At 37.6% G+C, this 22992-nt stretch overlaps 1 protein-coding gene and 1 long non-coding RNA gene across 2 annotated transcripts; one reads left to right on the top strand and one right to left on the bottom strand.

Annotated features, from left to right (window-relative positions):
- The first annotated feature begins 63 nt into the window (after positions 1–63).
- Positions 64–22598, top strand: LOC136819366 (SWI/SNF-related matrix-associated actin-dependent regulator of chromatin subfamily E member 1-like). Its single transcript, XM_067075605.1, has 12 exons — positions 64–297; positions 13441–13484; positions 13730–13768; positions 14175–14252; positions 14539–14640; positions 14925–15030; positions 15265–15323; positions 15914–15959; positions 19570–19677; positions 20100–20161; positions 20773–20874; positions 21479–22598. Exons 1-12 carry the CDS (start codon positions 246–248, stop codon positions 21854–21856), a joined length of 1176 nt encoding a protein of 391 aa, XP_066931706.1. The 5' UTR covers positions 64–245; the 3' UTR covers positions 21857–22598.
- Positions 2555–6833, bottom strand: LOC136819359 (uncharacterized). The gene is made up of 2 exons (XR_010848434.1): positions 6516–6833; positions 2555–4223 (listed from the first exon to the last, which is right to left on the bottom strand). It is a non-coding gene; the product is annotated as an uncharacterized lncRNA (long non-coding RNA).
- Positions 22599–22992: the final 394 nt, after the last annotated feature.

The following is a 22992-nucleotide window of genomic DNA, read 5'->3' as shown; positions in this document are numbered from 1 at the left end:
TTCTTTTTTTCGATAGATTTTACATAAAAAAGCTCTTAGCTTGATTTACCGGTGTCATTTTATCGCCAAAATGGCAAAAAATATCCGGAACTTTACTGCTCACGCTGCTAAGATCTACCATTTTGATAAAATTTGTAAACAAAGAAAACCAAAAGGCAACTCAATATCAATGCAATGCATCCAACTTCCCAGCTTCAACTTCAAGAGCAGACTTGCTGAACCACCACAAAACTACTACTTCAATCATGAACTTTGGTCCAAGAGGAGGCTTTCCTGGAGCATCGAATGCATCTGGAGGTAAAAATGACAATTTTTTACATTAAAATAGGGTATGGGATGGCAGTGTAGACCTAAAGCTCTAAAACCAGCATCTAATGTAATAGAAGTCCCCTGCCCAGTTGGCGACCGGTCTAGTTGGCGACCGAACGTCTTTGAAACCAGAAAAGTCATACAAAAACAAACCTCTGGAGAATTTCTTTTGGTAGTTATCTGCCTTGACCTATTTCCCGTACTGTGTACAAAAGGTTTTAGAAAAAAACGAGTAGAATCCGAAAGATCCAACTTTGCACGGAAGCACACGAAAAAGCCGGATTTTTCAAAAAAAATAAAAAATGGCTACCTGTGGACAAAAAAGCTTCGTAAGAAAAAACGCTTTAACTCCCACGCCAAAAAATACTTGTCCAAAACAATGAGTATGTTAGAAAGCATTTCTGTAAAAATCAGCTCGATACAGTTTCCTTCGTGTGAAATATTGATAAAAAAGTTGATGCAATCAGCTTCGAAATTTGACGTCCAGTCTGCGACCGACCAAACTCAAAAAATGAAAAAGAAGACTCTACATTGCGATCAAAAAATTCCAGACGCGAAGAGAGAAAAACAGGCATAAAAAATTCCCGCGTTTTTATCAAATGAAGACTCTCCATAGACCGCCACTTTCAAAACAAAACAAAAACAAACTTTAGAAAAAAATGGCGACTTGAAGAAAAATTCTGAAAAAACATGCCGAAGGGAAATTTAAGTGAGCTATTTTAAAACAAAAGAACGAGTGTAAATAAATTTAATACGGGAAAACTTATGAGTTTTTTATCATCCTGATCAATTAATATGACCTTACCTGCAAGTAGAGCACTGATTTTCTCTTTTTAACGATCAGTCGCAGACTGGTACGTCGGTTGGGAACTGGGCATTAGTACCGCTCGCTTCGAAAGTTTTTTATTCTAAGAAGATCGCCTCAAATAAAAAATCAAAACAAACACGAAGAACATGTTAAAAGTTGTCTAACCGTTGGTTGAAAAGGATTTTCAAAAAAGTTAAAAGTAAGTGAAAAATTTGAATCCAAAAATTTCGGTCGCCAACTGGGCAGGGTACTCTAACATGAAAACCAGAATATGATTCTTCAATGGGAATCAAAACTATAAAGTGCACTTACAAACATCAATTTGTCAGATCTAACAAAATTAATAACCACACTGTCATCGTTGACAATAAAACAAACGTTTTTCTGTCAAGAGCCTTCTTGTAAACATTCCAACAACTTCCATCGAAATGATTTATCACAGCTCAGTCTACCATTTTTAGCGCGGTTCGAGGATTGAGCTGAGAACGCTCCGCGAACTCCTGCGTGGGTGAAAACTTCAATCTGTCAATCATTTTCTCAAGCGAAGAGTACGCAAAGCGATTCTAGCTTTACGATAGTGCCGCGGGTCATCAATGGATAGTATTCAATTATCATTACCTTTTTATTTTCATTCCTAGAACTTTTGCAAAAAAAAGGAAAAATAGAAAAGTTGTATTTTTTACTGCTCTATTCACATACTGAATTTGAAAGATCTTCTATGTGGCTTTTTTTTGCAAACTTCAAAAAACTGATTTTTGTCCCGCCTTCCCGGGACTTTGGCTTAAGTGCTTGAGTGCAGCATAGGGTACAAAGTCCAAACATGCGTTTCCCGTAATTTTTGTGTGAAGAGTTAGGTCTACACTGTATGGTGCTGAAAAGATCAAATTTTAATCTAACAATGGTCAGTCGAAATTTCAAACTCATTTGCAAAATGTCAAACCAAGTTTAATGAAAAGCCCTTATCCTCAGAAAAAAAATCAGGGGTAACTCATCTTTAAACCTTTAGTAGTTTTCCAGATATTCCATTTTGAAGTTCCATTTTTTGAAGATTTCTGTGCAAAAACCTCTCGCCATCTTGTAACCTCTTAACACGGCACTGAAATGGAAAGTGTTTCACAAAAAAAATCCTTGCGAGAAGTTTGGGGCGAGTGGGTTTTTCCGTAGCGCAAGCTACAGACGGGGTTCACCATACCATTAACTTTCCCTTAGCGCTTTCCACCCAAATCTATTTGATTAAAGATTTTTTCAGATTTGGAAAGAAAAAACATTTATCTTGTTAAAATAATAACGTTGGTTGAAAAATATTGTAAATTTGAAGGAAATATTTGCAGTTTAAGTGCACACGACAGTCGGGTACTGTCGGGTGTTTTGTCGGGTGCTTAAACACAAACAGTCCTCCCGAGGGGAACCAAAGGGGTTGAACAGAGACATGGCATATCAGTGATCATATCAGTTCTTCGAAAAATAGTGCACACGTAAAATAGGAATAGACTACGAAAATAAAAGGAAAACACTGTGACAAGACTAACATAAATGACAATAAAAAACACAAACATATAACAATGAATATACCTAATCAAATAAATTTCATGACAATGAACGTATAAAAGCAAAACATATGTAATAAACAAATACAGGAAGTAGCATAAAGCCAAACTAGAATATAATATGCCTAATATGAACATTGGATAAATATGTGTTATAAGTAAATCGTATAAAGCTTTCCCCCATGTAGTTGATGGGGAGGGCTGGCGGAGCAAATTATAAAAACAGCAGTACAGCAAAATGAAGAACTGAAAAGGACTGGCCAGGTACCCTGTTCTGCTATATGTATGGGAGTCTGAAAGAGAGGCTAAATGGGAAATCTGAGCCCAACAGGGTAGACACAAATCAAAACAAACTGATGTATCTAAACTCTGATATACCTACATATATCAGACACTTAAACACAAACAGTCCTCTCGAGGGGAACCAAAGGGGTTGAACAGAGACATGGCATATCAGTGATCATATCAGTTCTTCGAAAAATAGTGCACACGTAAAATAGGAATAGACTACGAAAATAAAAGGTCCAAATCCAAGTGTGTAGTGTAAAAGAAAATAGATATATACAGAATGAAAGACTAAGAAGAGAGAAAATCTGAGAGCGTACGCTGGGCATGCAAGCGCTGCGACAGAGGCATGTGGAGGTACAGATAGATAGCATCTGATTTCCAGTCACCCATCACTGCAATCGTGTCAAGTGGGATCCCAGCCTCTAATGCAAAAGAGGCTCCTCCACGCCGAAAAGAATGTGAGCCGTATTGAAACGAGGACAGGCCAATGTTGGAGAGATGGTTGCGGAGAGAAAGCATGAAGTCCCTATAGGTGAAAATCCTATTAGAGCCATAAAACGAGTCCCTCCAACAAAAAGCCTGAGCTTGGGGTCCCGTCCCAGGGGTCAACTTAAAAGCGTGGTTTACAGCCGAAACAGGACAAAGGGGAGAAGACATGGCAACCAAGGGTATAGTAACAGTGCGTTGACCCAGCTGCATAGTCTTGCTCCACCTGACCCTGATGTAAACTGTAGAAGGATCAAGGGTGAAGTCAGACCTGACAAGAAAGGTAGCTGGGGAAAAATCCTGATGGGAGAGAGGGAGGAGATGACTCTTCCTAAACAAACCAAAAAACGAAACAAGGCAAATAGCCCAAAAAGAGGCGTGCTTGCTGTCAGAAAGTTCCAAATTCTGCCGGATACGGTAAAGAATATCAGTCGTAATAGGAAGTCTAGGCACTGGAGGGGATCCCTTGGTGCGTTTGATACCTTTGAGAACAGAGCTCAAAAACCAATTATCTGCCAAGGGATTAACCAAACCATAGTCCTTGTGGAGTAGGCCAACATAACTAATGTAGACGCAAACTGACTGGGGCAACAAAAATCGAGCCAAGTAGGCAGCATACAAACAAAGATGCACTGTAGAAACAGGAGCAGGTGGGATGTCCAGCATGGAGCAAAAACGGAGGTAGGTCTTACGGTGAGTACGATAGGCCTTGTGTGTATTGGGGGCTGATGTAGCCTGTCGATAAAACAAAACATCGTTCAGGAGCGAAGACGCGATGTCTTGCCCTAAAAAACAGATGAGAAGCAGAGGCTAGAGTGAAGCAGCCCCACCAAAAAGAAAAACGAGCAAGGGGACATGTGCCCTAATGCTGCAAGGTTTACAGAGTTAGGACCGTACCAGTAGAGCAAATGTTGAGCAAAGGCCTGAAGGTGACAGGGAAAGTGGAGACGTGAAATGTGGTCCGCAAGGACATTAAGTTTACCAGGAACATGAAACACCTTGATACTAAAGTTGAAAGTAGCTGAGAGCCAAAAGGCATCTCTCAGGTGTGACATCATGTCTGGATCCTTAGTGGTACCTTTGTTCAACATTGCTACTGCTGCTGTGTTGTCGCAGTGAACGTGGACCACCTTATTCTGAAGAAGGGGGGCCCATCGTTTCAGGGCAAGGACAACACATAAGGCCTCCTTGTAATTGATGTGAGAACCAGAAAAGGGTGGGTAGTCAACCAGGAGGTTGGAGTAGAACCAATCTCCTTGAAACTCAGCTCCGATACCTGTAGAGCAGCATCAGTATGTAGGTCAACAACCGGGCGGGGGTCATGAAAACGACCGAACCCATTGAAGACCTCCAAGAACTGAAGCCACCAATCAATATCTTTGAGAAACTCCCCACTAAGACGACACTTTGCAGATTGCTTCGGCAGAGTGTTCATCAAGTCCAGGATCCTACGAAGAAATGTCCTACCACCAAAGACAACCTTACAGGCCCAATTTAAGCGTCCGGCTAACTGCTGGAGTTGTCTTTTGGTAGTCCTCGTTTTTGATCGAAAGGACTGTAAGAAAACCTTGAGGTCTGCAAGTTTCTTTGCGGAAAGAGAAAGGGTTAACTTAACCGTGTCAATCTCTACTCCCAAGAATACTAATTTCTGACAAGGGGGTACTAGTTTGGAGGGGCTGATTGTAAATCCCAGCTCCAATAAGAGGCTACGTAAGGTCATAAAGCTGCCTCACACTCCTCTTGGGTTTTCCCGATTACAAGAAAATCATCAAGATAGACAACCACATCCTTGAAGCCACGGCGGGACATCATGCGACGAACCGATTGAGTAAGACGATGGAATATACCTGGGGCACTACTGCCCCCAAAGGGTAAGCGAGTATCAACAAAGTAGGTAAAGTGATCATCTCCTGTAAACTTCCACTTTAACCCTAGAGCATCATGGTTGGTCGGGTGTACAGGAACAGACCTGTAAGCACGACGAAGGTCAACTTTGGCAATAAAATAGTCCTTCCCTATCAGTTTGGTGGCATCACTTAGGGATTGAAAGGACTGCTTTTCAACAGAAATGTAGGAGTTAACTCCTTTGCCCGGCGGCATTGAACAGTCATGAATAATGCGAATGTCATCAGAATCTGGCTTTGGAACAGCTCCAAGTGCACTGACAATTGATGGCTTAGAATTAACAGCAACATAATTACCAGCCACAATCTCCTCGAGGATAGCCTTGTCAACTTTCTCTTTAAAGATTGGACCGGTGGCAGAAGAATGGTTCTCCATCTCCGCTGGAGTGATAGAAGAATCTGAGGGCAAGAGCTGAAATCCATTTTCGACCCCTTCAAGAATGAAGGTTCGATCTGGATCATCTCTAAGTTCCCTCTCCCAAACAGAAAGGACAAGCGGAGATGAAGACAAAGACAACGGAGAAAGAGGTCATTGGCCCGGAGGACCTACCTCTAAAGAGGAGTGAAGGCACCCTTGGTGATTCTTCCCACAGGCCTGCGAACCAACTTTCCGGTTGCAGACATGGGTGTACTTACAAGTGGACCTTTGACAACCTTTTTTACTGTTGTACAACCTGCATATTTCTTCCCCGTTTGGAAGGCGTGCAACAATGAAGGATTTCAAGTTGCCCGACTCACCGGGGTTATTCGATGAGTTATACCCAGCCCCTGACGCAGTAGATTTCGCAGCCCAGCGCGGAATAAGAAGAACTTCGTGTAGGTGACTATGATCAGTACTCCATGGGTAGCCATATGTGTGCTGCAAAACTCGAAATTCATCATCATAATGCAGCACAGACTGCCAAGAGTATTTAGTCGCCAGTTCAAGAACCTTCACAGAGTAGGCAAGGTATTCCCTAATCGCCTGCATGGAGGAAAGCTTAGTTGAAAACAAAAGTTCATAAAAAATTCTAAGGTTAGCTATGTTAAATTGTTCTACTGTAACAGACGACAGTTTCGGTTTTGTATCTTGTAGAGAAAGTTTTAGAACACAGTTATTATCACTTGCAAACACTTTTTCTTCTTCTGAAGGACGTAGCCTCGAAACAAAATCAACTATACGAAGATGCTTACCACGAGTTGGATCATTCGTTCTTGTTGGACGTAGCAGGATCTCGCTTTGGTTGATTGTTGGACGTTGAGGATGGAGAGTGGATTGTAAATGTGATTGTAAATCAAGATTCTGTTGGGTTCCCACTAAAGGTGAAGGGTTTACAGCAGACGAAACGATGTGCGGAAGGACGGCTGTTGTTGTTGTAGTTTGGGGAATCCGCAGGAATGCTTGATCCAATCCAACAGACGTTTGGGGGATTCCCTGGCGGGCGGTTGATATGGGCGCTAATGGTGGAGCTGAAGAAGAAGGGAGGGCGTTTGAAGATTGGGCGGTTGGAGCTCGAGAGGGTGCAGCTTGTCTACTGGCTCTCAAACGAAGAATTGCCAGTCGTTTGCTTTCAATTTCTCCAGCCAACCTTTTTTCTTCCTCTTCGATATCATGCCTGAGGGTTTGTTCCTCATTTTCCAGTATAGATAGTTCTTCCCTTAGCATATCAATTTGGCTATGGGCGGCAGGAAGTCCACTTCGCTCATCCAAAATGGCAGATCTTCGTTGGAGATGCCGTGAATCCCTTGTTCTTGGACTGGATTCAGGCGTAACGTTCGGTGGTGAGGCTGATAACCCTGTGCAATTTGGTCCAGGTATGCCAAAATCATGTTTTACCCTTTCAATGTGACACCCAGGGCATTTTGAAGCTCTGGCAGATCTGGATTCAGTAGACTTTGGTGACAGTTCAGTGGAAGACATATTGATGGATACAATTAAAGATTAGCAGCAATTAAAATCAGTAAGATTGTGACGATAGTAGTTGATAAAGTTAGCAAATTATAAAACAGCAGTACAGCAAAATGAAGAACTGAAAAGGACTGGCCAGGTACCCTGTTCTGCTATATGTATGGGAGTCTGAAAGAGAGGCTAAATGGGAAATCTGAGCCCAACAGGGCAGACACAAATCAAAACAAACTGATGTATCTAAACTCTGATATACCTACATATATCAGACACTAAATTTCTAAATTTGCGAAAACACCCGACAATAGCGCACCTGGCAGTCGGGTGCTAAAATTCCTAACTTTGTTACATGTCGGGTGCTGTTAAAAGCGTCCAAGATGTAGCACCCGACAAAGTGCACCCAACTGTCGGGTGTTTAAATTTCCAACTTAGAACACCAGACAACAGCACATGACTGTAGGGTGCACCGGCAGGGTCGTATTTTAACTTCCTGAAAAAAGTAGAACACTCTAGTCAGCCAACGTGGTACGTTTCGAAAGCTAAACTATTACGGGGGAAAATGTAAAAAAATTCAGGCCGATAGCTGACTCGGGTGGCTAGCGCTTTTGATTTTAGTAACCCCCGGTAAAAAAATTTCCTGTGCCGTGAACAAGACGTTTGAAAAAGCGCACCCGCGAGTACTCATTTTCAAATTTTGAAAGAACAAAAAGACATATCTTGATAATTTCTTTTGCAAAAGAAAGCTGAATAAATTCTCTTGAAGTTGGAAAAAGAATTTGTGCTAGAAAACTTTTCCTTCCTGGATTTATGTAAGTTTGAAGATTTTTTTTCAAAAGTCCTGCTTTTGTTACTGCCGCAGGCGCGAGCCTCAACCTCCCTACTAACAACTTTAGAAAGGCAGCTGAGGTCACAAAAAAATTGGACGGGGTGCGAACAATCCCAAACCACTTTTAATTGAAAATACACAACCTAAATATCTAGAAACCATCAACCGGAGTTGTTGAAATTAATTACCAGACGTGTCCGGTAATATTTTAGAACCTGATGACGTCATGCGTGCCCATAGGCTAACTGAAAAATTTTTTGAGAACCAACATAGACATATTATATACTGATTGAAGCGTTTTTTAACGTACATTAAGAAAATGGTCAGTAACCATATCTGAAAATTTTGCTATAAAAAGTTAGAACGATTTTCCTCCTTGTCCGTAACGTAAATTTTACCTGACCGAGACGAAAAAAAAATCAAAAATTCAAACTTATCAAAATTGAAATCTAAGACCGCCATTCGAAAGCTTTCAAAAATCGATATAGAAGACTTTTAAGTGGATATATACGATTTCTCAACCTAATTCGAGAAAATCGATCCTAAAGAAAGTGTAAATATGATGACGTCATCAAAACTTCGGAAGCTTTTAACTTTTTATTATCAAATTTTCAGACATAGTTACTGACCTTTTTCTTAATCTACGTCAAAAAACGCATCGATTGGTATATGTCTATGCTTTTTTTCATAAAAATTTTCATTTTGTTTGTGACGTCATCAAATACGAAAATATTTTCGGACGTGTCCGGTAAATATTTTCAAACTGTCCGGTTGATGATTTTGTGTTCAGAAAGATCATATCTATTGAAAACAACTGTTTAAAGTTTGCTCGCAAATTTTGTAGCTACTGCACTTTTTTATGTGACCTCAGCTGCCTGACTACTTCAAACAAAAATTGCAATCGAACCAATCAAATGTGATGGAAAAATTGCGATTCGATAGTCCTTTTCATAAATTACGTCACGAACATCACTTGCCTCGTTTTGAAATTATTGCCATGGTGATTAACTCCCAGTGGATTTTATTAAAACTACTTTCTATTTATAAAAAAGTTATTTAATGTCTCAAGGGACGTAATCACTATGGTAATTGTTTGAATACGAGGCAAGTGATGTTCGTGACGTAATTTATGAAAAGGTCTATTGTCGAACGTAATCGAATCTCAATCGAACGGACGATTCCTGGGTAATATTCGATAGGACCCTGCCGACGCACCGGACTGTCCGGTTTATTTGTCCGGTGGCAAAAAGTATCCTTTCACTACACCGGACGCAATTAGTCCGATGTCACTCCGGTGTTGCATACAAGGAATTTTGGACGCCGGACATTTATGAAACGAAAAATTAAGAAACACCGGACGCACCGGACTGGTCCTGTCCAGTGTTTTGATTGTCCGGTGGAAATAAATATCCTTCTCCGACACCGGACATCCGACTTCCTTAAGTCCGATGTAGAGATTGTCGGGTGGTAAAAAAGATTCTCATTTCACATTGGACTTTCGGGTGTCCAGTGTTCGTTAAGTCCGGTGCGTCGGCAGGGTCCTTATTCGATTGCGTTCGAGTAAGAAGGTGTTAGGAGATTGGTCGATTGATAGTTGACTATGTTCGATTGGTTCGATTGACAGTTACATCAATATGCCAAAAACATTTTGTTCAACCACCTTCACTTCAAGATAGGCCACCATAGAATGAACTTCCTTTTATAGGAGGAACCATATTCATGTGGCTTTCAGCCTTGCACTCCATCGCAGAGGCTAATCAACTTTAATGACTTTTTTGACTAATGACCAAGTTAGAATTTTTTAATTTTTTTATATTTGAGTATTAAAAAGGCATGCATTCAAATAATAAAGGTTTAAAATTTTACTCTGGGCTAGTTAGTAAAATATCTCAAATAGGCTCTGTGATGGAGTGCAAAACTCTTCTTGCGCAAATTTTTTTATAAAAAACATTTCCTCTCGCGATCAGCCATGTTTACAAAAATCCCGAATTTCGTGATTTTTTTACTTGGCTTCGTTCAAAATTGGTTCGGTGTTGTTCTAGCGACTAGCGCTTTGTTTATTTTAATTTTTGGAGAGATTGCAAGGGATAGTTTGAGGATTCTGCTGCACAAAGGAAGTTCTATAGAAGTTTTTTTTTACGTTCAAAGACGCTCGTTTGTGCACTAGGGTCATTCTTGCACTGGTGACTTGACTCTACCCAGACGGTGTCAATCGAACGAATTGAACGCCGAATCAATCAAACGCAATTGAACGCAATCGAATAATTGTAATTCGATTGTTGAACGCAATCGAATCCGAATCGCAATCGAATATTACCCAGGATTTGCTGTTCGATTGCTTCGATTACGTTCGATTGTATTCGATTACGTTTGATTGTATTTGATTACGTTTGATTGATTCAATTGTATTAGATTTTATTCGCTTTGGTATGGTACTTCAAGCACTCGGCCTCCCACGCTAAAAAGCTCTAACAGAGTAATCCAATTTAATTTAATTGCAATCAAACTCATCGAACATAATTGTAATCAAACGAAATCGAAGATTAACCCAATGTAATTGACAATCAATCAGTTACATCAATATGCCAAAAACATTTTGTTCAACCACCTTCACTTCAAGATAGGCCACCATAGAATGAACTTCCTTTTATAGGATGAACCATCATATTCATGTGCCTTTCAGCTCTGAAAATGACTTTCCTCTTTTAAAAACCTGTTATCTATCTTCTGTCACACAAAATTTCATTGAAACATGTTAGCTCATTAATTCAAAACCAATAGAAACATATCGCCAGTAGTTGATATAAAAAAGGTTCCAGTCCGCGAACGATCGGAACACTATATTCAAAATGAAGACATTGCAACGTCAAAACATTTGACAACGCTGGCGATCTCAATTAAAAAAGAAGACACTACATTGCTGCGCTTTTCAATGAGCAAAACTTGAAAAAGAAAACAAAAAAATGGACGACAATAAAATATTTACGAAAATAAACAGGTTAGTAAAACGCTAAAGTTCTTATAAAAAAGACGCTTTTTTAGTGAAAAAGCGCGTGGTTTTGAAAAGTTCAAATACCCCTGTATCATCGCGGAAAAGAGTTAAAGTATTACCTGCGAGCAGAGCTCTAATTTTTTCTTTCAAAAGATCGTACGCGCACTGGTTCCTCGCTCACGGACTGGGTCCGAATAGCGCTCGCTTTAACGACTTATTTCCAAGAAGAAGCCTTCAAATAAAGTGAAAACAAATTGAAAGAAGGACTTCAAGCTTGTTTACGAGATGGTCAAAAAGGATTTATGTAAAAACCAAAAGTAAATGAGAAAAGAGAAAAATAAGTTTGCCGTTCGTGCACTGGGCACCCCCTCTACCACACACAACCCTGGACTCTGCCATACATTCCGCGGTGGAGTTCGGTGAGCAGAGCCTAACCCATTTTTATCACTACAAATGTCCCACCTACACAAAATAAACCGCCATACATTGCACTGTGGGTAGTCGATTGGGTTACTGAACAGTGTTCAAAGTTTTTCTGTCTCTGACGGATTTCCGTCTCAGCGAGGTACAAAAAGAGGCTTTTCCTTCTCAAAATTCAACAAAATTTCTGCAAAACATGAAGAATCTGGCCAGAGCTGTTGTTTAAAGTCTATTTCCGTCTGTGATGAAAACTTTGCTTTGACCACTGTACTGAATTCCCACCGTACATGACATGTCAGGCCGCCATCATATATGTAGAGTCCCCTGCCCAGTTGACAACCAAAAATTTTTGATTCAAATTTTTCACTTTTTACTTTTTTACCCTTTCGACCAACGGTTAGATAACTTTTAACATGCTCTTCATGGTTTTTTTGTTTTTTTATTTGAGGCAATCTTCTTAGAATAAAAACTTTCAATCAAAGCGAGCGTACTAGTACCCAGTTCCCGACCGACGTACCAGTCTGCAACCAATCGCTAAGGGGAGCCGTCCATATCCATTTGACAACACAAAACGTCAAATTAACGTTATGAGGGGGTGGGGGTAGGGTGGTCAGTCGAGATTTCAAACTCATTTGCAAAATGTCAAACTATATTTAATGAAAAGCCCTTATCCTCAGAAAAAAAATGAGGGGTCACTCATCTTTAAACCTTTAGTAGTTTTCCAGATATTTCATTTTGAAGTTCCATTTTTTGAAGATTTGTGTGTAAAAACCTCCCGCCATCTTGTAAACTCCTCACGGCACTGAAATCGAAAGTGTTTCATAAAAAAAACTTTGCGAGAAGTTTGAGGCGAGTGGGTTTTTCCGTAGCGCAAGCTACAGACGGGGGTCACCATACCATTAACTTTCCCTTAGCGCTTTCCAATCGAATCTATCTGATTAAAGATTTTTTCTGATTTGGAAAACATTTATCTTGTTAAGAGCCATTTTTTTTAAAAAATCTTCAGAATAAAGAAAGTGTGATACCTCACCCTCTTAGATTTTGATGAAATTTTGACCAAATGATCTATCACACAAGAAAATAAGAATTTCACTCTGATATCTCAAGTAGTTTTGCAGATATAGCGTCTCAAAGATGGGCTACTAAGCAAAAATTGACCCCTAAAAATCATCAACTCTGGTGGGGAGCAGATTTTGAAAGCCAATAATTTTTTATTCAAGTACATTAGAACGCTGATTTACAGTTGATTTCAAGAACATTTTGTAGGAAATCAGAAAAAATCAAATTGAGTATCCAAAATTTTCCCTGGAAATCTTTAGGACCTCCTGTAGAGGGCTTCAAAATTTTTGTAATCTGGGTTTGGAAGCACTTTTAGCTGTCTGCTGATGGTCCTTGAGACTTTTTTGAAGCAAACTTTTGACTTGGAGTGGTTTACTGCTGTGTTTTGGCAGTCGAATGAAATTGAACTACTTCTACAAACTGAACAAGTGTCCGCACACACTAAGCTACAAAGCACATACACAGTCATTAGGCTTTTTGACATTCGCAGACTTTGCAGCCTAATGATTGCATGTGTATAACTGACAATTGTCCTGGGGGTTATTTTCTGGGGGCAATTGTCACAGGGGGCAATTGTCCTAGAATTGTCAAATTACATAGACCTATCAGATTTCCATTTGCCTTTAGAATTATATGTGAAAATCTAGCAATGAGAATACTGTTATTAAACTGAAAAATAAAAGACGCATTTGTTATTAGCAAATGTTCAAATATTTTTCATTTTCTTCAATTGGCATTAGGATGACATGCATCTACTTTCTTATTTTCATATCAAAACGATCCTTTATATATAAAAGACACTCATTCTCATGATGTTGAAATTTTGTCCAAAGTTTTTTTAATGGTTCACTTGGGTATAGTAACTATTTGCTTTATCTATCAAAGTATTAATGGCAATATTTTTTTTTTTTTTTAGGTCGCTTCAGGAATGCATATCAACAAAATGGCGCACCCAACATGGTAACGATTATGGTTTACGGTTATCAAAATTACTTTTAGCGTCCATCCTACTTAAATATCTGATATTTTCTTAGAAAGTTTTTTTTACCAATCACCTTCGAATGAATTAATTTTTCAGTATACAAACCTTTTCTGGAGTTGCCAAGTATAAAAATATTTATCTCAAACTAAAAATGTACACCAAATTATGAAAACAATTATAATTATAAGTTATATCATTGGTTTTAACCTTCTCCATTTCAAAGGGCCAACCAAGAGGACATAGACCACCTGGTCCATATAACGTAAGTTTCTTATTTGCACCACTCACTGCTACCTATTGTGAGCCTATGTTGATGCTTTCCAGATATAAAAGTTCAATAGAAACAATAATTCTCAAACCTAAAAATATAATCAAATGGGAGGATAATTAAAGCTTTTTCTTGGAGACAGCAGAATTAACAGTTGATTGACTTAAAGATAATTTGAAATTCAAAAATTTGTGTTAATATTATTACCATTATTGATAGTACTGGCTAGCTCTCTTTTCATTAAAACCAACTAATTCAAGTAAAGAAATCAATTTTTATGGTTAAAAGTATTATCAAAAGTTAGTTGCCAAATTCATGAATGAAAAAGTCAGTAACTAGAGTTACCACTTTTTCCTACAGCTATCTACAAATTCATCAAATTTTCCTCTTCCTTTTTTAGACTGAGCAAATAAAGATTCCAAAGCCACCAAAACAGCCAGACAAGCCGCTTCCTGCATACATGAGATACAGTCGCAAGGTTGGTCAATGCAATTTTTCACACTAGGTTTAATGTAATTTATTTTTGTAAAACGGACAGTCCATTTGTAGCTTAAATCGTATTTAATTTTTGTTTTTTTACAAACCACCCCTGTGCAAGAGGTCTCAGTTAATCCTTAACCCAAATATTTCTTTTGTTGCTAAGTTGCCTTGAATTGAAAAAATCTAAATATTCAATACCAACCATTTTATTTCGTTACTTACTTATTAAGCAATATTGTGGTAAAACTTTTTTAAATTTTCCCAATGTGGTTATTGTTATTTAGGTATGGGAAAAAGTGAAGGCAGGCCATCCAGAGATGAAAATGTGGGACATTGGCAAATTGATTGGTGAACAATGGAGAAATTTGCCTGAAGATGAACGCCAGGTAATTTTGAGACTGTTTTGCTTTCCTTTTCAGATCTTTCATAATTTAGTTCCTTTATGATAATCAAGTCAAAATTTTCCCTCCAATTTAACGCGATTAACTTCTTAATGTTTCAACTTTAGATTGCATTTCCAACGACAGTTACTAACATCCTTGCCTAGAACAAAATTAACAAACTGAAAATCATATGATATTTTTTGGAACTTGATTTTATTATTCACTTAAGCACACGTAGATCTTTTGACTGAAAATTTTAATGTAGCAATAATTTGTTCCTTTTTTAGGGGTTCTTTGCAGAATACGAGGTCGAGAAAGCAGAGTATCAAGACGCAATGAAAGCTTATCATAGCTCTGCACCCTACAGAGATTGGCTTAAATCCAAAGAAAAAGGTTTGCTCATAATTGGTTTCCAAAGTATTGACTGGAACGTGTAAATTTTTGAAGTGGGTCACACAGATATCCAAAAATTTCTACTTTAAAGAGATATGTTTGTTCGGAAGGATCTGCTTTTCAAAGAAAAATTGCTCTAGCACTTCTTTCTTTCTTTCTTTTCTTGAAATAATAGCAAATTATTTCCCTTTCTTCTTCAACGACCTAATAGTGTTCTTGTTTTCTCTCTAATAGCACAAGCGGCAATCCAGGAGCAACAAATGATGGAAAAAATGATCGGTCAACAAATGCCTGTAAGTGCGATGAAAGGGCAATGCTCTTTGAGAGCCAAGCTTTCAGGCGGGAGGGTCATAGCCCCTTTCAAAAGCTTCATTTCTGGGCAAAGTCAGTCTATAAAAGGGCCATTTTAAGGCATATTAGTGGGTCGAAATATAAATTTATTCCTGTCGGTTCAACCCTGTTTTCCCTCATTAGTCACTTTATTTTTGGCCCCTCAACTTTACAGATGCTCAATGAGAATAGTTTTAGGACGGATTACTAAACTTTAAGAATAATTGAAATCAGAACATTAAAATCATTTGACATCAACATTTAATCAACAAATATGATGAGTTGATTATTAATCTAAATCTCTGACCCAAAACTTTGAATACCAAGTAAAAAAAAAATTAATGAAAAAAAATAAGAATTAAAAAAACATGAAATTCAAAATACTTCATTAACAGTATATAAAACTTTTTGTCGGTAAAATGTGACGAAAATAATCGCTTTGGGACAAAATGGTTTTCCACTGAATTTTTTTAGCTACAAACTGTTATACCGATAAGATATCTTTTTTTTGCATTTTCATTGTCAATGTAAAAATTCTTGAATACCTTTTCAGAAAGAAGAACCAAGGTTTCAACTCCAACAAGTCGAAGATGAGGATGGTATGAAACCGTTTATAATTATTAATTTCGCATAGCGAAAGTATTACGATAGGCTTTCGCGGCGGCGGCGGTGCGGAAGAAAAATTAGAAAACGAAAGTACTTTTTGTGTTGTTTATTTATTTTGAAGAAAGTAGTTGAAACTTCTAGAACATTCTCGAAAACTCTGAAATATGGACTCACTCGCTAAGATAAAATTTAATGATTCCCCTCTGCAAGTGTTAGGTAGGCGTAACCAAGCATTCGTAAACATTGCTCTCTTAATTTTTTAATGGCGGATTTCAGCATGCTGTCAGACTTGCTCTGGTTTTTTGTATTTTTGTCATGTTTTTGTCATGTTTTTGGTGTTTTTAGAGTACTTAAAGAAGATTATTTTTCTTTTAGCATAGTATTTTATGTTTGTGTAGTTAGTAAATGCACCAATAAAGTGATATTAATCTTAAAATTAAAGAACTGTCCTTGAAAATCACTACACACCACACAAAACAACACAGACAGCAGACAGGTATGATCTTCATTTTTACAGGTAGAATTATTTGTTGATATTTGATTAAGTTGTGTTGTAAGACAGATTATCATTTACTAAGTATTTCACAGAAAAATTTATGGCAGGGGATGCCAATGTGTATAAGTGATGAAAGTTTTATATATACCTTTTGTTTTGTTAGCTTAGCTACCGTGAGATCGGGTTAATTTACCTTGCATCAGTGGAGGCAAACATGCATAGCCCTCAAATGAATGACCCGTCTGGTCATTAAAATACAAAGTTAAATCAAAACAAAAATGATAGAGTAGAGCTGTGTGCGGAGCTGCGTAGTTCATTTGTTTTGAAATTTTTGTTGCTATTTGATTGGTCAGTCATTTGATTGATGGCTATGCAAGTTTCCCTCCACTGATGCAAGTTACCCGACTTCACGGTAGGCAGTAGGTAGGTGAGATGTGTCAGTTTCCAGACTCTCCCACTCTAGATAACTATTTCCAATCGATGACTACCGTAAGTAGTTGGGTTGGTCTAATAACGACAGCCCTCGTCTAAATTCTGACACCCTTCTTTAGAGAAAGGAATAATATGAAAGCTTGAATCACTGATTGAAAAAGGGTTATTCCTCTCCGACCACTATATAAGCAAAGAAAAACAGTTTCAATCTTTCTATAAATCTCAGCTGGTAAAAAGGGTGTCGGAATAAGAAAAGGGGAGTCGACACATTAGACCAAGTTACGGTAATCGCTAACCAACCGATTGATTGGATATCGCTTGATTTCAATAATCATTGAATTGATAGGTAATCGAGACTATTCTAACTGATAATAGATTGGTTTTTCATCGATTGGCTGTCGATTGATTGTGAACAATATCGAACATCTTTAGAGTAAATCGATGGAAAATCCATCAATTGATAGCCAATCAAAAACTCCGTGGTTAAATCTTGATTACAATTGCCCATCGATTATCAAAAACAATAGATATCCAATCCATCAATTATTTATCGATTAGTAATCGATTGGAAAAGGATATCGATTGTATCGAATGGGAGAGTCTGGCATGTTGGATGGGCGCTTTGTGGAATAGTGGTCATTAACCTTGAATACTACACAGGCTTCAAAGGTTTCGATTCCTGATGGCAACGGTTCACTTGGAAAGTGAATGAGCCTGTGAGTGAGGGAAACAATGACAAGATTGTTATCAAATTTGATCGACCTGCTCGAAATCAATTTTCTACTGTAAAGTCAATCAAAAAATTCTCAAAAATGTGTAACTCCACGTCTCAATGATATGGATGCAATGCAAATAACAGCAGTAACAAAGTTTTAGCTTTTAAAGGTAAAAAAACTTTTGCAGAAAGAAAATTGCTTTAAAAATTTCAATATAATTTCCACCAAATTTAGAATATTTCATGTAATTTTCCAAATTTGTGCTTTTTCAAGCTTTCAAACAGTTATTTTTCTTATCTAATAGCAATATTTTGCCAAAAATAGCCCTCATGGTCTAATCAAACTCTTTATGCCTGCCACAGTTGATTGTGTTTGATTTTGTTTTATTGAGATAGCATATATATTGTATAGTGTCTGTTGTCCCAAAAGTATGTAGATTCTTTACCTTTCAAACAAATTCTCAGCACCAAGTTATGCTCCCGGGGGGGGGGGGTACTACCCTTGTCGACCGACGGGGGTGCTCCGCCGAGGTTCGAAAAATGGACCCTACGTGGGACTCGAAATTTGCGAAAAAAGTGACCCTGAATGGGACTAAAATTCCAAAATTTTCTCAAATTTTCTACTTTTTCCCCAAATTTTCCAAAAATAGGCACCCTACGAGGGACTGATTTTTCTATTTTCGTGTTTTTGCGACCCTACCAGGGGCTCGTGGAGGTTAAAAAAGGTACCCTGACCAGCGGAGCATCCCCGTAACCCATTTTGCCCTAGTACCCCTCCCTCCCGGGGTTATGCTAAAGTAGAAAGTTATACAGGAAAGATATATTAGAGGTGAACGAGGGTGAACAATCTAGTATGACTAAAAGTTTTTGAAATATTGAGAAACTATGAAGAAAAAGGAAAGAAGATGAGTAAAGTGAGGATTGTTACTTTTTGCTTGTGATGATGTGAAACTATAGTACATTTCAACATTGAGGATTTCAAATCTCTGCACAAATTTCACGTACCTCTCTAAGATAAAAAGTTACTGTACAACCTTGTGGGCTAAAATATTGAAAATAGCAAACATGACCAAAATAGCAGAATATAGAGTTTGAGCTCTTTGATATGTTTTGGTTTAATTTGGTTTAAATTCGATTTATCTATACAAGGTGTAAACTTTTTGTATTTTTGTAAATTTTTGTATATATCTTTGTCAGATTGATATTTATTTATTTGTCAACACAGGTCAGGTTATATACAATATACCGTATACAAACTATATACAATTTCATATATATTGGCAGTAAAAACTGATGTGGACTGTATTCATGTAACTTGGCCACACTGGGACAGTTCACATTTAGGTGGCAATAAAGCTATAGCTCTAGCCTCGTTCTATTTATTGCATTCTTTTAATGGTAAAGGGGGAGGGAGTACTTAGACATTAATAGGTGCCAGGTATGTGCTGATGCTAAGGTTTGGTTTTTGACCATCCCAAGTCTCTCTGAATTATTTAAGGTACGAAACTTGAAAAGTCAAAAAAAGATCTCTGGAAGGTTAGAAATTCTTTTAATAATTGTTCTTAGAGTCACTTTTTCGACTTGTCTCTGTAAGGATAACTTTATTCTCTGTTAGAGCCAGTTTTTCTCAGGTCTGACCTGACATTCTCTAACCCTAGTACTCCCCCAGTCCCGGTCGTTTAAAATGATTATTTCATCTATGAATAATCAAACACTGTGCGAAATTTTCGACTCTGAGTCGTCTTGTTTTATTTCTAATCTTACTTTTATCACGTCCTAAAGAATGATAATTTCTGTAATTCATTATTTGTACTGCTACATTGACCTTATAAAAAAAATTTTCAATCCATAGTCTAGCATGATAAGTGATTTTTAAGAAGCACCCCCGTCCTAAAAATTGTTCTTTTGTTCTCTGAAAAATTCTTTGTTTTTACGACACGCAAGTTCTTTTTCGTTTCAGACGAAGCTGATTTTGCAGTCAAACACATCGCTACGGCACGCTTCCAACGAAATCATCGGCTAATAACTGAAATATTCAGCGAAGCAGCTGTGCCTGACGCCAAAAGCAGTAAGTATAGGTTTCGTTAACGATGTACTTTTGAGTCATTTGAAATTTGTTTATCTATTCTCATCTCAACTTATCGACCATAACCAGGACCTTTTCTTTTTTTGCTTGCAAGAAAAGAAAATTATGTTTTAAAATAAAAAATGAGAATGGTAGTCTAGCAAGCTAGACGACTAATTCATTATTGTTATTAATGTATTACACGCATTATAAACGACTCCAGTCTATGAGAATGGAGAAAAGTGTGAATGATTATATGAAGTATATAGTCTTTCTTTTGTAACACCCAGTAAATCTTTGTTGAGGCTCGGCTGTTTCAATTTTTTGTCCCTTTGAGCCTCAAATTATCCTGTTTTTAGGCTATTATAACTTTAACCTTTAAATTGACTTAGTTGGTAGTTTCTTAATTTTTATCTTCCATCCAGTTGTTACTAGACCACGCTTGGAGAATCTCAAACGACAAGTCCAATCACTTATGCAACACCAGGTAAATATATTTCGCTATAATTTGAATCTGAATTCGAAATCTCATATGATATGAATTCCAGAGAGATACGAAAGACAGTTGCTTTATAGAAAGATTATTTGAAATACTGACTCTCAATTTTTTGACTCGAATTCCTCGAATTCCTTCTCTTTTATAATTTCTTCAGACTACACTATCAGACCACGAACTAATAACCGTTCGTTAAGAACTCTCATTGTTTTCTCTAGCAATGAAACCATCTGTTCATTTCACTGGTTAAAATTAACGTGACATCCAACCGCAGGTATCTGATATAAAACACTAGATGGAGCTTTCGAATCTTTTTGAAGTCACGGTTGGTCATCTTTTCTAGACGAAACGCACAATAGAAACCTTTCTTTTCATTGTTGAGGTACTTTGACACTGTAATAACTTTACAATTGCAAGGCTCACGTAAAAAATTGCGACGTTACTCTACCAAAGATGGCGAATTATTTTGCTTCAGACAGGGAAGGAGAAGCTTCATCTAGTGTTTTATATAAGATATCTGTGCACCCAACATGAGTCAGCAGAATAGCTTCATCGTGCGCCATACCGCTAATTAATTTCAAAAAACTTTCCTTTGCTGACAGCGTAAACTGGAAAATGAGATCGAAGAAATGGAAGGGAAATTCGAAGCCAAACGAAAGAAGATTCTGGATAACAGTGAATCATTCAAGGTCAAAATTGAAGAGGTATGTGGATGGAATTACAAACATCGTCCTATTTTTCTCTCATGTACCGTACTTACCATTAACAATCCAAAAGTCTGCCCGACAATCGAATCAATCTGATTGGTTAAATCTCAAAATTATGATGTAATTGAGCCAAATCAACCAATCAGTGGCATAGAAAGTGATTTGATTGTTGAGCGAACTTTTGAACTGTTAACGGTAACGTACGGTACATTTTACGTTTTTTACAAATCTCAACAACAAATTTCTACATCGGACATTGTTTCTGTTAAATATAAAAAGGCATAAGTCATCTAATTTATCTATTCAACTACCTAGTAAATGACTTTGAAGTATACGCAATTTTTTAGTAAGAATATGAGGCTTCGAGGGTCAAAACATTAAAATAACAATTTATATAATACCATTTTAAGGCTTTGCGGACTTGATTTCACAAAATGGTGAAAATAAGAACATTTTTGGGCCTAAAACTAAAAAAGCTAAGAACATAAAAAAACGTTGATGTTCTTATAGGAAAGGTATATTGTACATTGAAAAATTGTTTAAAATACCAGATCTAGCAAAGAATCGATGTTTATCATTTATTTCACTTGATTCAATTTAGCTTTCGAAACCACCTCCACCTTTACCTTCTCCCAAACCAGACGACGAAGCTAAAAAAGGAGCTAACGAAGAGAACACAGAAGAAAACAAAGAGCAAACACCACAAGAGGGTGAAGAGAAAATGGAAATTGATCAAACTGAGAAAGAAACCATAACAAACATGGCAGATGAAGCTGTGACATCACCAACGGTGGAGAACCTTTCGAACGTTTTATCATCCAATAACGCAAGCGATGAAAAGGAATCCATCCCTGCAACGGAGAGCGGTTCGAAACAAGCAGACGCAGCGAAAGACGTTACGGCGGTAATCGAAACTGACGAAAAGGAAACTCCAAATACAGGAACTCCTGATGAAGCAGAAGCAAAAGCAAATGCTTGAAAGCTCATGCTCGGATCTTGATTGTACACTTTGCTGTTTAGAGACACGTCTACACGAAAATTACTCTTTATTTGATCATTCGTTCTCATTTGGATTGAATCAATGCTACTTTGAGAAAGTTTAGGGTTTTGACATTCCAGCAAATTTGCGTTCCCCATGCGTGTTTGAGTTGTAGAGAGCCCCCCCCCCTGCGGTAACTCTGATCACGATATCACGCAAATTTTCGTCTTCAATTACCGTCCTCAATTTCCAAATCACGTAATCACGCTAGAAAAAGTCCCTATCACGCCATCACGAAAACCGCTTGAGGCCTCTGTAGAAACTCCACTGTCTTCGCTTTAACTTACAACACCACAGTAATTAGATTAACTGCCCCTTGATCATAGACTCTATTTAAGCTTGATCCAAGGTATGCAAGAACAAAAGTAGTTCCGCTATTATTTATATTTTTGATCCCAAATCATCATGCCGGGATGAATATTTTGAAAACACACGTGGTCAAGACATAGATGATGGAAATGGCCAAATGGATAATAGCCAATTGGATAATAGCAGCCTAAATTTATATAGAATATAAAAGTAGATAGGTCTTCTCATAGTAAAGCTAGAAATATTTATTATTTTACTTTTAACATTCTTTTTTATGAGCCTACTATTATGATAACCCGTATAAACAAATTTTTATTGGAACATTTTGTTGAATATCGATAAATAAAGTTCATCAAATTTTTTAAACTAGAAATTGTTTTCTATATTTTTGTCTTTTGAAAACATACCTTTTTCAATAACAATGATGGGGTCTCAAATGAATAGAATTTAATCTTTCCATTTAAACTTTCAAAAACTTTCAAAATGTATGTCAAGATGTTCGAGCCATATGGGTCCCTTTTTACACCCTCTAAAGTGTGACTTAATTGCCGTTTTATGGGTTTTGTACCCCTGTGAGACACTTTTAAGGGTGTAAAAAGGGACCCTTATGGCTCGAACATATCGACACACATTTTGCTTAAGCAGGGTCCCAAAATGAATTATCAAAAATCGAGTAGGGTCATAAACTTTCGTCATTTGGACCAAACTTTAAAAATTTTGGCTGGAGATTATGAAAAGGGCTCTCGCAAGTTAGCAAAAACGTCACA

The sequence above is a fragment of the Clytia hemisphaerica genome, unplaced genomic scaffold (assembly GCF_902728285.1).
Source record: "Clytia hemisphaerica strain Z4C2 unplaced genomic scaffold, Clytia hemisphaerica genome assembly, whole genome shotgun sequence".
NCBI classification, from domain to species: Eukaryota; Metazoa; Cnidaria; class Hydrozoa; order Leptothecata; family Clytiidae; genus Clytia; species Clytia hemisphaerica.
The sequence above is the reverse complement of the archived record's forward strand: the minus strand, read 5'-3'. Positions and strand labels throughout refer to the sequence as shown.

Coding starts and splice junctions, on each gene's coding strand:
- LOC136819366 (XM_067075605.1), top strand. CDS start 246: ATGAACTTTGGTCCAAGAGGAGGCTTTCCTGGAGCATCGAATGCATCT. Junction 13,485..13,729: donor AAAATGGCGCACCCAACATG/GTAACGATTATG, acceptor TCCATTTCAAAG/GGCCAACCAAGAGGACATAG. Junction 20,875..21,478: donor TCAAGGTCAAAATTGAAGAG/GTATGTGGATGG, acceptor GATTCAATTTAG/CTTTCGAAACCACCTCCACC.